General features: G+C 43.5%; 1 protein-coding gene across 1 annotated transcript in view; it reads right to left on the bottom strand.

The window, feature by feature from the left end:
* Positions 1-12,091, bottom strand: part of GSG1L (GSG1 like) — a 223,851-nt gene that overhangs the window by 44,068 nt on the left and 167,692 nt on the right. The window contains exon 3 of the mRNA XM_033962799.1: positions 3,844-3,996. Within this exon, the coding sequence (XP_033818690.1) occupies positions 3,844-3,996 (153 nt within the window). The remainder of the gene's footprint in view (positions 1-3,843; positions 3,997-12,091) is intronic.

Raw genomic sequence — 12,091 nt, 5'->3', positions numbered from 1 at the left:
TCCTCAGCAGGATGGATTCCCACACCCTCCTGATGCCACCCCCGAGACATCCTGTAACAAGAGGGATTCCCACTCACTCCTGCTGCCACCTTCTGAGACATCCCTGAGTAGAAGGGATGCATCGGGAAGAGGAAGGCCCACCATTCTGTGGAGGCAGGCCCGGTGGCAGGAGGGAGTGGGTGTCTATCATGATAGACATGATTCTATATAGAATGCTCGTGTGCAATTTTCAAAAGCCGTGTAGGCGGCTGCTGAGACTGGGCGTCCTATACAGAATCTGGCCCTAAATGTCTTCCTAGCATTCCCATCAGACCTAAAGAGCAGGAATGGTATCTAAAACTTAAACCTAGGTCTCCCACATGGCATTCTGTAATGATTTCAAAAGAATAAGTACCTGATATGGACAAAAGTGCTTCTTTCACAGAAGGAAGGATACATGAATTAACTGTACAAGTGAGCACTGGTCTGCTTTAATAGCTAAGGAAGGTGGTTATTCTGTGCAAACATTAAGGATTTCCAGACACTTTATATCTGCAGGTGTTATTCTTATTTTATAACAACGTGGGAGAAGGGCCCTAGGAAAATCTGGATTTCAATAAATAATAAAATATAAGGCACAATATCCTTTAGAAAGAGAAATGGGTTATGAGCGTTCCAAATAACCACATGTGATCCATATTGTGAAGACTGAAATGCATTATACAGCAGGATGCAGTGCCCATCATTCATCAGGCTTCAGACATCTAACAAACAGAGCAGACAGGAGCAAGATGACACATCTAATCCCAGTGCAATTTCTTGCACCTGCTCCACCTGAGTCTTCCTCCAGTACAAATTATTCTTAATTTCCTTGTTTGGATGGATGTGATATTTTGTGCTTAACACCTTTCCACTTTGCCATTTGGATGAGGTTCAGACTTGTCCGTTGAAATCATAAATGTGAAGCCAGGCTGAAGTCTAATGGCTTTCTGTCTTCAGAGGGCGCAGCTGTCATAAAGCACGTCAGTGGTGTTTGCTCATGTCTTTGATTCTTTTCTTCACCTTTCACTCCTTTGGTGTTGCCTAGGTGCCTGCTGCTCATGCTCAGACAGAAATGACATACTCTTTGCATTTCTCTTAAATGCCTTTACTTTGTAGGGTCAATGCAACAGAGTCTGCAATCATAATGCTCAGAGATGGAGCATGGATAATGAAGAGGATTATGGGTAAGTATGCAGTCTCCGAAGAAAGCCTGACATTGATCAAGTACTGATTCAGACTGATACTGGCTGCAGACCCAGTAAGGGTCACCTGATGGTCAATGGAACTTTCTGCAGGATCAGCTATCTTGATCAGTGCAGCAGACAGTTAATGGATCTCACTGGTTTTGGCTCCCAATGATGCAGCCGATTAAATCATTTGAAATGGTAAGCTCATGAGAAGCAGACTTGTAAGATATATGGTAATTAGAGAAACAGACACAGTTAATGGAAGATAAAAGATATTTTACAGAAAAAAAAATATTAAATCAAGTTCAACATGGTCATGTTTCTTCTGGCAAGGGCTGATTCAGGGGCTAAATTACTACCATATGGTATGAACCTTTTACTTTACTATAGGCAATATGGCGTCTCCAAACTCCAGGGGGGAGGGTCTCTGCCTGGCAGCCCTTACTATGTGAAACACTGCCGTGTCAGGCTTGATTTTTATTTGATTCTTCAATATAATATCTTTTATCCTCCATTAACCACACCTGCTTCTATGACTACCATTCTTTTAGGACTAGAGAACTGCGAAGATTTGAAGGGGGGGGGGGGCACACTGATGGCAAGCGCTACCATCCTGTGCACCTCTTTCTCTACGCTGCTGATTGTGCCTAAATCGCTTAGGGCTGGATTTAGCAAAAAGCACTCATAACTTGGCTCTGAAAAATATCAGCACTGAACAGTATTCTATAATGGGCGTTCCGGGTTTAGAATAGAGTGAAGGAGTTACACCAGCTGAAGCCAGGCAGGGACCCTCCCCCCTGGAGTTTGGAGACACTGTATTGCCTATAGTAAAGTAAAAGGTTCATACCATATGCTAATGTTTTAGCCCCTGAATCAGCCCTTGCCAGAAGAAACATGACCATGTCGAACTTGATTTAATGTAGGCTAAAGATTATGCATAATTCTTTTATTTGATTTATGGTCGAGGCAGAAATCTACGATATTGGGCTTCTGCAGGTTGGTGATTCCTGTAGTAAATCAAAATGCAGTAAAAGTCCAGCTTTTACCATATGTTGGTTACCCTTAAGTGACATCTCCGAGAGCTCTGTGCTGACTAAGGAAATAGGAAACAGGAAACATCAAATCACAAATTTCCAAAACCCATAATATACTTCTTATGCTTTTCTGAGTCAAGGGTTATATACCCTCACAAGGCCCCTGAATTAATATACAGCAGACCCTCAATATCCACAGGGGTTAGGGGCAGAGCTGGCCCGCGAATATTGAAATATTGCGGATAACTTTCAGGGCCAGCTCTGACCCACCCCCGCCTCCCTCCTGCGTCCCGGACCTTCCCCAGACCTTACCTGGTGGCATAAACTGTGAGAATGCCCCTGATATGCTCCTGACCCTCCCATGGCCACATTACCTTTTTGAAATTACGTGGCTCCTGGTGCCTAAAAATGTATGCGTAACTTTTAATTAATGCCAATTAGCACTAATAACTGATTATAATGCTCAATTATTGGGGCTAATTGGCTTATAATTCAATGAAATTGTGCTCCCAAATTTTCACACACTATTTTTAGCGTCATTTACAAAATTAGGCTGTAAGTGACTCAGGCAGGTGCCACATTCAGGTACACTAGTGTTCTGTAATGGAACCAAAGTGTAGGTTCCTTTATAAAACAGGTTCCTACTGAGCACTGGTGTAGCGAGGGTAGTAGGCAAGTGGTGGCACCCCGTGCCCTCCAGTCTGCCACCCCGCTCCTTCCACGCTACCCCCCTGCTCCTTCCGTGCCCCCCATGCCACACTCGCACCATCACTTCCCACCCCCGTATCTCTCGAAATCTTCGCCGATGCAAGCAGCTTCACTGACCTGCTGCTAGCGCTGGTATTGGCTTTTCTTGTGATAGAGTAAACACTTTCAACACTGAATATGAAGATGTCCAAAAATATAAGACAGGAACAGCATAGACCTAACTCAATCCAAAAAAATCTCAGAAAGGGCCCTCCCACCTCACCAAAACGGCTCAAAGAGGTGGTCGAGCGTTCACCTCACTGACAAAAAAACACACAATGAAGGTTTTTTTTGCCAGTGAGGTGAACGCTCGACCACCTCTTTGAGCCGTTTTGGTGAGGTGGGAGGGCCCTTTCTGAGGCTTTTTCCTTCATGTTTTGGATTGAGTTGGTCTATGCTGTTCCTGTCTTACATTTTTGGACATCTTCACTTTCAGTGTTGAAAGTGTTTACTCTATCATACATTGGTTTTCATCACATCTGAGTTACCAGTGGCTTTTCTTCTGATGACACTTCCTGGCCCCATGACCCGGAAGTGGTTTCAGAGGGAGCCAGGCCGGCACGAGCAGCAGGCCAGAGTAGTTGCTCATGCTGGCGAAGATTTAAAGAGGTACTGGAGGCGGGGGAAGGCGGCGCTCAGCCCAGGGCAGTTCACTCCTCTGTTCCCCTTTACTACACTACTGCTGCTGAGCTACTGTCTAATTGGAGGCCTTCCTATGGATAAAAAAAATGTTGTAAAGATGATGAGATCATTTTAATTCAACTCACAGAAGCATGCTATAAGGAGTTTAACTCCACTATTTTGCCTTGGGATACTTCAGCTGGATTCGAAATACTGTACAAAACATACTTTACCTGAAAGCACAGTGAAGACAGCGGCAAATGCATTGAGCTTGAGCCCATCTATCACGTTACTTGAGTGAAAGAGCTCTAGGCACATAAGACTGAATCCAACGATTAACAGCATGATGTACAACACTTCTGACACTACTGACAGCCAAAGGACACCTGTAACACAGAACCAGAGAGAGGTTTAATGTGGTTTTTATTTTGTTTTTTAATTTTATTTTTTAATTATACATTCAAATTTCGCAAGAATACATCTTGTTCCATCTAACACAGGGAGGAAACCAACCAACAAATTAAAATACTTCATTATACAATCATACCAATTATCCCCTTCTTAGACCACCATAATGGGGGGTGAGCAAGCAAAAATAATTTATGAGAGGAAATTAAGAGGCATTAATTAAACCTATAGACTTATGTATCAAGCGCCCTTTACAACAATGTCCTTCAATCCTTGATGATCTTCTTAACATCTAGAAATTCCTTCAAATGATTAGGAGAGAAAAAAGTATATTTAACACCTAAGTAGCTGACCAAGCATTTACAGGGGTATGCCAAAAGAAACTTTGCTCCCATATTTATAGTTTGTTGACGCATAGAAAGAAATTATTTCCTCCGTTCTTGTGTAGTCTTAGCAACATCAGGGTATATCCATATTTTCTGTTCCCCAAATAGTTTTTGAGAATTTTTAAAGTACAATTTCATAATCATATTTACATCTTGCTCAAAAACAAATGATACTAAGAGCGTGGTTTAATGTTAATGACCCTCCTGTACACAGCATCCAGAAATTCCAAAGATGCAATCCTGGGAAAATGACATACAAGGTTGCTGAACTTTACCTTTGCAATGTGCCTTTCAAATAAACTGGTACAAATATACATCTATCGGACATCCTAAGCAACTGAATGGCTCAGATGAATTATTAGAGTGTTAATAGGGCCTTTTATCTTTAGGTCAGTCCTTCAAACCTGACTCAGGTTGGTGCTCTGTGCAAAATTAATGGGCTGTCGCATTCCAGTTTCCAGCAGGCAGCTATTCAGATCATGAAGAGGATGATTCACTAAAACAGAGCAACCTTTTCTATAGAAAAGGTTGGAGACCACTGTGGACACAAGAAAGCTCCAGGTGCCACCAAAAGATTGTAGGATTACAAATGTAATTATATAATACTAATTTTGACTCTGCAAGCATATTGTCATCCAACAGTGCAAACATTGTGCAGGTAAGTGCAAGAAATGAGGGTGTGCACAACACAGCCAGCATATTCCATTGCTGTCTGTCGAACCACGCAGTCATACATGACCCAGCGGGGCTTCATGTCAGGGATCGCTAAATATGAAGGCTGCAAAAATGGACTGTGGGGGCTGTGTGCTGGAGACCACTGCACTAAAATATAGCATTTATTTGCTTAAGCGAAAAGGGATAATTTTAGATATCAAGGATAATTTTTATAATTTATAAACTGCTTATAGCCTAAATGGTTTACATTCAGCTACTCAAGTATTTCTCCTTATCTGTCTCACAATCTGCTTAATATACCTGGGGCAATGGAGTGTGAGGTGACTTGCCCAGGGTCACATGGAGCAGCACTGGGTTTGAACCTGCATCCTCAGGGCACTGAGGCTGCAACCATAACCACTAGGCCACTCCACCATTCCTGGGCCAGTGGCGTATCAAGGGCGGACGGAATGCCCCAGGTTCATGCCCTAAGGAGGTGCACAACAAGCCAGGTTTGGAACCTTCTGGAACCTGCACTTCAACATGGCTGCCGGTCCATCCCCGCGGCCAAAAAAAAGGCTATGAAGCCGGCGGGAACGGCAAAAGCATCCTTTAAGGAACACCCTCCCGATCTGGCTCTATCCTGCCCCCTTTGTGACGCCACCGGACAGTGTTCTCAGCCATTGGTCGACCAATGGCTGAGAATGCTGTCTGGTGGCATCACAAAGGGGGCGGGATAGAGCCAGATCAGGAGGGAGTTCCTTAAAGGACGCTTTCACTGCTTCCGCTGGCTTCTTAGCCTTTTTCAAGCTGTAGCAGTGGTGTACCAAAGGTGTGTGTGTGTGTGTGGGGGGGGTTTGAAAAAAAATGATGAGAGGAGGTGTGTGTAAAAAATGATGGGGGGGGGAGTGTAAAAAATGATGGTCCCGGGTGTCATATACCTTAGGTATAAACAACACTTCCAATGAGTTGTTTATAGATATACCTTAGGTATGCCACTGTCCTGGGCTACCATTATTTTTAGTTAATGTGTATTTTTTAATTAAATCAATCTGGTTAAAAATTCAAATTTATTAAGTATTTGGTATCCTGCCTATCATTATGTCTAGGTGGTTTCCATAAGAATAAACATAAGGGATAGAAAAAAAATCATATTAGGACATATATAATCAATAGAACAAATTAAATAGAGACACAAAAGGGGGGAAGGGAATAAATACCGCATAGAACTTCATGGTACTGCGGTATATAAACTGTTATTATTATTACAATATTCAAATAAAAGAAAAAAGTCAAATGGGCTTACACAGTATGGGCGTGTGTGTGTGAAGTACTGTACTACTTAGAAATAGAGAGTTCTTAAGGAGCGAAGGCAATCTTAAATAGAAAAGTCTTCAGTTTCATCCTATATATGGGAAAGGAGGATTCATTCCTGATATGGTAATCAGTCCCTAAAACCACCAGTAGAATTTGGCACTAACCAGTATAATTTGGCAGTCTCATAAGGGAGGCCAAACACTTCATTCAGATCAGATTATTCATGCAGAGAGGCAAAGAGAATGGAAGTAGCGCAATGATTTGAGCTGTGGATTGAGAACAAAGGAAACCACAGTTCAAATCCTGCTTCCGCCACCAACATATTCACTAGCTGGGAAGTTCTATAAGTTAGCATCTCAGTTTAAGTGCCTCAATGCCATGTGCTTAGGCCCATATTCTATAAATGGTGTCTTAACTTAGGCGCTGGTAGGGCATTTACTGGCGTCTAAGTGAAAACCACTATTTAAAAGATGTTTGAAAAATATTTTCAAGACGCCTAAAAACAGTGCTGGAATTGTGCCTGCATAGGTGCTTTATGGTGCCTAAAGCTACTTCCAGCATTAGCCATACCTACAGTAGTGTTAGGCGCCGTAAAGCTCCTATGTAGGCACATAGGAGCAATTCCACCTACAATATGTAGGTACCATTTATGTGTGTATGCTTTCAAGCTGACCATGACGCATGGCTGAATACACAGTGAGGAATCCTCCCTGTGATGTTTCAAGTCAGAGCACAAGAGTGGTTTGCCATTGCCTAGGGTTATCATATTTGAAGCTTAAAAAAACCCCTGACACATGGCTCCGCCCAATCCTAACCAGTTCTGCCCCAAACCCTGTCCCCAGCCCCACCCCCACCTAACCTATTCTCTTTTTTCATGCCGGGACGAAGGGCCTCTGAGGATATGCGGATGCATGTGGCATCATCTGCACATGCTCAGAGGCCCTTTAGAAGCGGCAGGGCTGTCCAAAATCCAGACAAACTGCAGATTTTGGGAAGTCCGTCTGGGTTTTCCTGGATGTCTGACAGCCTTACCATAGCCTTCTCCCACACAGTGTGTGGCTTCAGTATGTTGCTGCTGCCCAACATAGGGTCCTGTAGCCTAAAGCACTTGATATTCCCCAGTGGTCTCCCATCCAGGTATTAGCCGGGCTTGATCCTGCTTCACTTCCAATAGCAAAAATGGGCCTTCTCAGGGCAGCCAGGCCATAGTCCATGTCAAAGGTAGTCACTGGAAATGTAGGCCTTGAAAACCCTTGCCTACATTTCCGGCACCTACCTTTGCTTGAGGCATGATTCTCTAAATCAGGGGTGTCAAATGTTGGTCCTCAAGGGCCGCAACCAGTTGGGTTTTTAGGATTTCCCTAATGAATATGCAGGAGATCTATTAGCATACAATGAAAGCAGTGCATGCAAATAGATCTCATGCATATTCATTGGGGAAATCCTGAAAATCTGACTGGATTGTGGCCCTCGAGGACCGACATTTGACACCCCTGCTCTAAATGGTGCTTTTGTGTGAATAACACTCAATCGGCAGCCACTTTTAAGGTGACTGCTGACAACAGTGCTGTTTAGACAATTTGGGCCTTAGTGTCAGTTCTAGAATGGTATCTTGACACTAAGATTCCACTGGCGTAATGACATCATTGATGCCCATGTTTACAGGGCCGGTGTTAGGGGGTGGCAAACAGGGCAGTTGCCCTGGGCTCTACAGCTCTAGGGGGCCCCGCGATCCAGGCAACTCACTAAGCTGCCACAGCCCTGCCTTTGGCTGCGGTCCCGCTAAACCAGATGGCAAAAACAAAGACAGAAGCCGCGGGACATTTCCTCTTGCCTGCATCACTATAGGCGCTGCTGATCTTAATCCCACTCCTCTCTGAAGTGACTTCCTGTTTTTGAGGGGTAGGATTGAGACTGGCAGAGCTTATTGTGAATAGTGTTGCAGGCAAGAGGGAAACTCCGGCAGGTTTTGTCTATGTTATTGCCACTCAATTTAGCAAGACCAGGGTCAAAGGCAGGGCTGATGGCAATCAAATGCTGGAAAATTGGATCAGGGCCAGCAATGCAAGGGGATCTAGATCAGGGTCAACCAGCCAAGGGAGGGATTAGAGATGCTGGACTGTGAGGAGAGAGAAAAATGTGATATGCATGTTATGAGAAGAGGATGGTAGACACAAGGGGGATTGGTGTGACAGAAGGGAGATGATGGATCCCCTTGGGGGAGGACAGTTATTGGAACTAGGGGGGAGTTGGAAGAATAGGGACACAAAGATGGACCTTGCAGAGAGCAGAGAGACATGGAAAATATTGGATACAAGAGGGTGGAGTATGAAGACAGAAGGAATATGTTGGACATGGGTAGAGGGAGTAGGGGCATAGACAGAGGGGATATGCTGGACATGGTGAAGGGGGAATAGGGAGACAAAGGGAAGATGATGGGTGGAGGGGGAATGAGATACTGAATAAGGAAAGAAAGGGAATATGCCTGCTTGGGATTGGATGGAAGATAGTGATCATGGAGGGAACAAGGCGATAGAAGGAATTTGCTGGATTAAGATGGGGAAAAGAGGGGCGGTACTAGAATGAGATGGGGAAGATGGTGAGTTGGCTGGCTAAAGAAAAGGGAGAAAAGAGCTACTAAATCAGATAAGAAAGAAAAAAGGAACATAGGAAGATGCTGGACATAGGGGTTGTAAGGTGAAGGAAAAAACGGACATGAAGAGAGTAGGAACATAAATGACAGATGCTGATTGAAGAAATAAAGGAAGGTCAAGAACATTGTGTTTTGTCCACAGTTTGTTTTGTTGGACATGGGATGGAGGCAGTAAGAATACAAAGGGGGTTCTGGACATTGGAGTAATAGGCAGATAGGGGGCATGCTGACACAGAAGGAGGGAGAGAGGAATGCTGCATAGAGGTGATGGGAAGATATCTTGGATGGAGGTAGAGAAAGAGAGAGAGTTGAGATGCTGGAGGAAAGAGGGCAGGACACTGCAGAAAGAACATTTTTGGGGCAGGCCGACAGCAGGAGGCTCTCTTCGTTGTGCTGCTGGCTGCCCAAAGATTTTAAATTACAGCGGTGGGAAAGTGGTAGTTGGGAGAGCTGGTGGAGCAATACATCCGATTGCCAATTTTTGGGGAGGCCACGGCCCCTGTGGCCTCCTCTGTTCCGACGCCTATGGGCATAAATACGCATGAGGTGAGTCTTTCAACAGAAAGGAAACTCCAGAGTGATACGGCATAGAATGAATTTAAGAAGTGATATGCTCAGGAATAATTTAAGGAAATACTTTTTTACAGAAAGGGTGGTAGATGCATGGAATAGTCTCTCGATAGAGGTGGTGGAGAGAAGAGACTGTGTCTGAATTCAAGAAAGTGTGGGATAGGCATATTGGATATCTTAGGGAAAGGAGGAGATAGTGGATGCAACGGATGGGCAGACTGGATGAGCCATATGGACTTTATTTTCCATCCATGTTTCTGTTTCTATTTCTATAACCACAAAGCTTTATGATCTCACAATGCAAATGTTAAGAACCTTAGGTTATAACAATGATGCTCTATGGCCTTACAACGCAGGTGCAAAGAGCCTTAGCATATTGGGAGAGGAGGAGATAGTGGATACTGCGGATGGGCAGACTGGATGGGCCATTTGGCCTTTATCTGCCATCATGTTTTTATGTTTCTACTTGTAGATGCCAGTTTATAGAATTGCTCTGTAGACTGTAAGCTCATTAGGGCAAGAATTACTTAGGACCACTGTATAACACTCCATGCATCTAGCAGTGATGATGTTTATTTATTTATTCAATTTTCTATACCGTTCTTCCAGGAGAGCTCAGAACGGTTTACATGAATTTATTCAGGTACTCAAGCATTGCTGACTCCCAAAGCAAGGTATCGGTAGAAGGTTCTATTACCACCACCTATGCTAAGCCTGCTCTCTGGATACATGTAGGACTTTAGGCTTTCCAGTGTTATCAATCTGGCCCTTTAACAATTAAAAACACATACAATGAAAATATTAAATGTGATTTCAATACTCATGGTAGCATTCATCAGAATTTTTATATACAGTAGACACTGAATCTGGCAAATAAAGTTACAGGTGATACCTTACATTGGTCTGACATTCTGTATTTGGACTGGCTTTGCGAGTTATATTTTCTCTCCATCCTATCAATGCAAAATCATTAGCTAACCACTTCAGGCCTTCTTGTAGCCAAATTGTTTGGAAATGCATCCTAAAACAGATAGAAGAGTAGCCCAGTAGTCAGAGCAGTGGGGAAGCCCGAGTCCAAATCCTGCATCTTCTGCTGACATTCCTTGTGACCTTGGGCAAGCTGCTTCATCCTCTAATGCTTCAACTTGGACAGCAAAATAAATCGTGTACCTGTCTGTACCTCACCTTGAGTTCAGAATTTGAGCAATAAATCCAAATCCAAACTGAAGGCTAAATATTGGTTGAGATCAACACTCTGTAGTAATGCAGTGTGAGAAGCAAATGGCTTTTCGGTTAAACCTGCTGTGTTCCCTTTCATAAGGAATTGGCTTATGATCGTAGCCAGGACCCTGTTCCTATTGCTATCCTTACCTCTGCCATTGCTGCTAGCATTGACTGCAACAGGCCTTTGTTTATATAGGCTTCTGTGTTTTACCATTCTCACATCTCCCTCTGAATATGATGGACCTTCTGATAAAAACAGACCACCAGTGTGTGGGTTCTAGACCAAAACTTCCGGCTAACCTGATTTTATTAATGGGCTACTTATACCCCATACCCCCCATCGCACATTACGTTCATCTAATCAAAACTTGCTATCCATCCCTTCTTTAAGATACATTAATATTATGCGTACTAGCATCTTTTCTGTTATGGAATACTGCGTCCAACATTGGTCTCCCTACCTAAAGAAGGATTTAAAACTGCTGGAGAGGGTGCAGAGACGAGCGACAAAACTGGTGAAGGGTATGGAGAAACTGGAATACGAGGACAGACTTATAACACTAGGATTGTTCTCCCTTGAGAAAAGGAGACTGCGTGGGGATATGATCGAGACCTTCAAAATACTGAAAGGAATCGACAAAATAGAGCAGAGAAGATTATTTACACTGTCCAATTTGACACGGACTAGAGGACATGTAATGAAGCTAAGGGGGGACAGGTTCAGGACTAATGTCAGGAAGTTCTGCTTCACTCAGAGAGTGGTTGACACCTGGAATGCCCTCCCAGAGGAGATTATGGCGGAATCGACCGTCCTAGGTTTCAAGAGCAAACTAGATGCATATCTCCTTAAGAGAGGCATATAAGGATATGGTGGACTATAAATTAAGCCAGGTGTACACCTGGCAGGGCCTCCGCGTGTGCGGATCGCCGGACTTGATGGACCGAAGGTCTGATCCGGAGAAGGCAGTTCTTATGTTCTTATGTTCTTATGGCCCCTACCATCTGGAATTCAGCACCAAATTATATAAGAGAAATTACATCCCTTGATAAATTTAAAAGTAACTTGAAGGCCTTTCTTTTTAAAGACTCATTCGGTGTATAATAGTCCTTCTAAGGACGGTAATGGAAATCTGTTCCTTGCCATATTTTAATCATGTTAGCTTATCTTATATTATTCTAGACTATTTTTTTTTTTGTTCCCCTTCCTTTTGTTTCGGTCCTTTTCCCCCTCTTTCTCTTTATACAAATTGTATTTCTGCCCTTCTCCAT

This window comes from Geotrypetes seraphini, chromosome 11 (assembly GCF_902459505.1).
Source record: "Geotrypetes seraphini chromosome 11, aGeoSer1.1, whole genome shotgun sequence".
In the NCBI taxonomy this organism is placed as follows: Eukaryota; Metazoa; Chordata; class Amphibia; order Gymnophiona; family Dermophiidae; genus Geotrypetes; species Geotrypetes seraphini.
This window is presented reverse-complemented; position numbering and strand designations above follow the sequence as displayed.